Raw genomic sequence first — 5,568 nt, forward strand, 5'->3', positions numbered from 1 at the left:
AACTCAGCCAATAGCGCCATTTGCATTCGCTGTACTCCTATTAACACCATGGAAGAATAGTAGAGGGATGTAGCTTCGCCTCGCTCTCTGTTCGCCATCTTTCTTGAAATGTTGTTGTTGGTAGTGGTGAAAAGGTCAAGCGGAAATGGCTGTATCACCACGAGTTGTAATGAAAACAGCGCCACCTATCGTATCGGATATGACATGCTTTCAAAGGCCAATGATTCGAATTACTCACTGCCATGTATATTGGGATAACAGCAGATCCCCCAAAAGATAGCATAGTCCGACTAAAGCAAGATTCGAATTATACCATCATGTAAACGCACTGATTGAGGCTCAGTTGTCCTGGTGCCGTGTTCTCTTCTCTCTGACTGACAGGCTGCTATAGAGCCTTACCTGTGAGGTGGGAGGTCCTTTGTGATTTACTGAGTGTTTATTGGTTGTTTTTTCCCCGAAATGTTGACAGACAAACGGATTGACAAATCACGTTGAAGGTTTCGTGTGACGAGTTCTTTCCGCGCCGCGTCACCCGACACCTCGCCCCTCCGTTCCTCTGTGTATCAGAGGGGGAGACGGGAGGAAGGAGGAGCAGGAGGAAACCCGACTGACTCATCCACGAGTTAAACTGATTTCTGCTCCTTATTTTCGCGGAGAAAGAATTGTTTTAAAAACGGAAACAGTGTCAAACCGTACTGCCGCGGTTTAAAAAAAAACAACAAAAAAAATGTGCGTTAAAATATTTTGGTGCGTTAACGCGGCCAAATTAATCGCATAGATTAACGCGTTAACGCTGACAGCCCTAATATATACATAAATGTTTTTATTTTTACACAAGATGGAGACAGAGCTCACATATATCTTTATATTTTTAGTCCTCAACAGTTATCACTTCATTTGCAGACCTTTGCATAATTAACCCGCCTAGATGTTATTCCTTCAAATTAAAAGCTCACTTTATCAGTTGTCAGTTTAACTACATTTACGATACAAAAAGAAAAAGAAGAATAAACTAAAGTAATGCAACATGAATATTATACTGCTACCTTAACTCAAAGTAGAGGATTCCCCGTCCCCCGTCCCTCGATCGTGCCTGAACGTGGCACAGGTCCCGCTCCACTGCGCAGCCTCTGAAAGATACGGAGCAACTTTACCGGGAACCTCCTCCTCCTCCTCCTCCTCCTCCTCCTCCTGATGAAGCAGTGGAGGACGCAGACCTTCCTGCTCTGACACTCTGGATCAGCGCGCTCACAGGTACGGAGCTTTTCTTTATTTCTATTATTTTAAGCACTTTAACAATAATTAATGTCAAACTCCTGGAGACGTTGAACGTCACATGCAAGGTTCATGTTGCTCTAAAGCTGTCGGTGTTTCACACACTCTTTAGAGATATTTATAGCGCCGGCTACCTGTTGTGTGGCTGCAGGTCATGTGTGATGTCTTTAATAATTAAAGTGTGTGTGTCCGCTGACTCAAAGATAGATAATAGAACAGATAAATGTGAATACATGAAAGTGGAGCAAAGAAGAGCTACTCTGGATATTTATTTAGTAAACAACTCAGTGGATGGACCGGGACGCTGATGATGATGATGATGATGATGGAGCACAGAGATATGAGGAAGCTCCATGTTAATATCCTGCATGTGCAAATATGAAGTTTTTAAAGCGCGCATGGCCCTTTAACTGGAGGTGCTGATGTGATGAGGATGATGTGTGAGGAACATCTGGAGATGTGGTTCCATGAGGAAACATTGATTTGATTATTATTTATTAATCTGGCTTCACGCTGTTCCGTCGGATCTTGTGGGTTTTGGCTCATGCAGTTGCTGTTGTTGTTGTTGTTGTTGTTGTTTGGCCGTAGTTATCATGGTTAATTCATCATCTAGTTCTCTGTCAGTGGAACATCACTCCTCACGTTCAACGGAACAAATATTCAGAAAAAGGCAGCAAATAAACAAAATAAGAAAAATGCGATTTGGTCGTTTTATCCAGTAAATTAATATAAAGAGTTATTATTATACATTTCCTACATGTTTTATATTTAATGACAACAAATCTGAAATGTTATTGTATTCTGACAGTTGTATAAAAAGTACTTGTGTACTCTACTTCATTTCAGAAATAAATATTGTACTTTTTAGGACTATATTCATCTCACAGATACATTTTTATATATTATTAAGACTGATCAATTAAAGTACATCAGTTAAGAGTATCTATGGGATTACACGTCAGTAATAATCATAACGATGTCATAATCTAACATTTCATGAACATTCTGGAGCATAAAGACTCATTACCTGTACTCTAGCAATGACAATAAATTGAATCCAATCCAATCCAATTTTACTTTTCACACTTCAGGTGCATGATCCTACTGCGTGGTGACCTATTTTTATATCTGTTATTTTACTTCATTAAAGTAGCTGAAGACTTCTTCCATCAGCAGTAACAGTAGTAACATTGAAGGCAGCGTGTGTTACCCCAGGTGACCACTAGAGGCGCTGTGGAGCAAACACAATGAGTTCAGCTGTGAAACAACGAATGGCAACGTCACAGCTTTAATATTTAATATTTGCTTAATTTTACCCCAAACTACGAGATCAGAAGGCGGGCTTGTGTGCGCTACTCAGCCAATCAGAGGCCGGCAAACTCATCCTCCCCGTCCCCATGGCAACAGCAGTTGCAGCGTGATCGTGTGGAAAGTTTCTGATGTGAAACGTAAAGGGATCTTTTTAAAAAGGCAAAAGTTATTGGTTGTTTGGTTGTGATATTGATCTGTAGTCAGAGGAATGATTATTGATTATTGATCAGCTTGTGTTTCCATGCAGGATGATGGAGGTCATAAACTCTCTGGAGCCCGGGTCGAAGGACTTCAGTGGGGCCGGAGCCAATCAGGACTCAGTATCCTTCAGGTGTATGTGTGTGTGTGTATCCCCCCCCCTCTCGTTTGACCTTACATGAGCCCCTCCCAGACCCCCCCAGACACCCTTGGAAGGTACCCCAAGCTGTCCAGGAGGCTTCCCTCCATCGTGGTGGAGCCGATGGACGGAGACGACGTGGAGAGCGGAGAACTCCGCTGGCCCCCGGAGCCGGACGCTCAGATCGAGAGGCCGAGAGCGGAGGACCGGCCTGCAGGTGAGGAGGAGGAGGCGGAGCCTGAGGTCTCCATCGGAGTCGCCCCCTGGTGGTCAGGAGAGAGAATGCATCTTTAACACATGAAGCATTGACTTCTATACAACCAGAGGAGTTGCCCCCTGGTGGTCAGGAGAGAGAATGTATTGATGTCTCTCATTTAAGATGATAATCTCCAGAGTGTGAAGAGGTCCAGAAGGAGCCCATAAGGAGCCCGAAGCCCTTTGTAGACACATAGAGTTCTTCCCCACCAGGTGGTCCTCAGAGTCTCTCTGAAGGAGCTCTTAACCCATAAAGGTCACTTCCTGTAAAGACTTCATGTTGTACTCTAAATGCTAACGACGCTCTGCGGCTGCGCTCACCTGAACTGAAGGTGACACGCTGGGCTCAGGAATGTGACGATGAAAAAAGAGTTATTATATCTATTCAGGAGAAATGAGTACGCAGTAGTACAGGGTTTGTACTCCTGGGTTCTCCTGGGTTCTCTTGGTCCAGCTGCTCCTGCCTCCTGAGCACCACTTGAACCCAGAACTCTCCACATTTAATGTGAAGAAAAAGAAAAAGAAGATTTGTTATTGACTGAGTTCAGACATTTAGGCTTAATTTTGAAGTGGAAATCCTATTTATATATATTTATTCATATATATATATCTTTACAAATATAAATCTTTATATTTATATATTTATTCATATATATAAATCTTTATATATATTTTGTATATAGTTATTTATATATAAATATTTATAATTATATATACTGTATATATATATATATATATATTAGACTAAACAAGAATATTCATTAAACATTAAATAATTCATACAACCTGGAGACCTGGTCCAGCTCAGTTTGTTTGTTTGTTTGTTTATTTGTTTGTTTGTTTGTGTCCTAGATGAGGACCAGTTGAGCGTCGCTGTGGACGAAGAGGCTTCAGATCCGGAGACCCAGGACTGAATGGACTGCCGTCCTGTGGTCCACTAAGAGCGAGTACAGACCCTGAGGGACCAGGAGTCCAGTAGAGGGGCTCTAAAGACCCCAGGGACTAGAGGGGGGGCTTGGCCTACGTGTGCCATAGTACTGCTGGTAGTATACTAGTAGTACTCCTAGTCTTATGAGTACTATTAGTACTACTAGTCTTATGTGTACTAGTCTTATGAGTAGTACTAGTACTACTAGTCTTATGAGTACTACTAGTCCTACTAGTCTTATGAGTACTACCAGTGCTACTAGTCTTATGAGTACTATTAGTACTACTAATCTTATGAGTAATACTAGTACTGCTAGTCTTATGAGTACTAGTAGTACTACTAATCTTATGAGTAGTACTAGTACTACTAGTCTTATGAGTACTACCAGTACTGCTAGTCTAATGAGTACTACCAGGACTACTAGTCTAATGAGTACTACCAGGACTACTAGTCTTATAAGTAATACTAGTAGTTGTACTTCTACGATGTTTGAAATAACTTCTTCATTTATTGATGTTATTACAAAACGTTGATTATATTAGATATGATGTCTTTGTTGTTAAAAGGAATGTGTTCTGTTGCTGATTGGAGCAATATGTTATAAATAGGGCTGGGCACGTTAACGCGTTAATCTTGCGTTAACGCATCAATTAATTAACGCCGACAATTATTTTATCGCGCGTTAACGCAGGTTTTATTATTTATTTTATTATTGTAAAAGTGTGTTGCTCACAGGGTTTTATTTTGTAAAAGTCTGCTACTGATTGCTGCGGAACCGGAAAATAAACTCATTCGCGGTTTAACAAACATGGAGAAGAGTACGGAGATTTTAAATGGCCATTTTCAATTTAAAGTTCTTAAAGACGGCGGAGTCGACAGAAACAAATTCATATGTAACCACTGCCAAGATGAATTGTCTTATCACCGGAGTACTTCCAGTCTTAAATATTTAAATGCTAAACACACCGTTGATGGCAGCGAATCATACAACCAAACACACAGTGGAGCGAGGCTTCGGCAGACGACGCTGCAGGGAGGAGATGAACCAAGAGAAGCGAACCAATGCCACAGCGAAGTGGAGAGCTTCAGACTGCAGGCCGGTTAGTTAGGGTGACCAGACGTCCGGTTTTCCCCGGACATGTCCTGCTTTTGAGACCTAAAAAATGCGTCCGGCAGGGATTCCAACTCTGGGTTTTCACAAACTAGTATTTACCCCTTACAAGTTTTGGAAATGGTATCTCCCTTACGTTCCACCTTCTTGCGTGAGCTGACAGAATAGAGAACAGTCATTGGTCGACCGATCTCAGGGTTGCCAGATACGCGATAATTATCCTCCAAATACAACCATTTTGAGCCTTTGGTACGATACTTCACCATCTCCAATCTGGCAACACGGAGCACCTTGCCGCCTTCACTAGTTCATTGTTGTTTGTGGGCATGCTATACGCTACTACCAGCGCCG

The 5,568-nt window shown here is 41.9% G+C and overlaps 1 protein-coding gene across 1 annotated transcript; it reads left to right on the forward strand.

The window, feature by feature from the left end:
* The first annotated feature begins 2,834 nt into the window (after positions 1-2,834).
* LOC130202032 (protein LBH-like) lies at positions 2,835-4,184 on the forward strand. Its single transcript, XM_056427317.1, has 3 exons — positions 2,835-2,906; positions 2,978-3,140; positions 4,031-4,184. Exons 1-3 carry the CDS (start codon positions 2,835-2,837, stop codon positions 4,090-4,092), a joined length of 297 nt encoding a protein of 98 aa, XP_056283292.1. The 3' UTR covers positions 4,093-4,184.
* The last annotated feature ends 1,384 nt before the right edge of the window (positions 4,185-5,568 follow it).

The sequence above is a fragment of the Pseudoliparis swirei genome, chromosome 11 (assembly GCF_029220125.1).
Source record: "Pseudoliparis swirei isolate HS2019 ecotype Mariana Trench chromosome 11, NWPU_hadal_v1, whole genome shotgun sequence".
Taxonomy (NCBI): domain Eukaryota; kingdom Metazoa; phylum Chordata; class Actinopteri; order Perciformes; family Liparidae; genus Pseudoliparis; species Pseudoliparis swirei.

Bases quoted from the DNA above. Each gene is read 5' to 3' on its own strand.
- LOC130202032 (XM_056427317.1), top strand. From the start codon at position 2,835: ATGATGGAGGTCATAAACTCTCTGGAGCCCGGGTCGAAGGACTTCAGT. The intron at 2,907-2,977 runs GTATCCTTCAGG...AGCCCCTCCCAG, and splicing joins CCGGAGCCAATCAGGACTCA to ACCCCCCCAGACACCCTTGG. The intron at 3,141-4,030 runs GTGAGGAGGAGG...TTTGTGTCCTAG, and splicing joins AGCGGAGGACCGGCCTGCAG to ATGAGGACCAGTTGAGCGTC.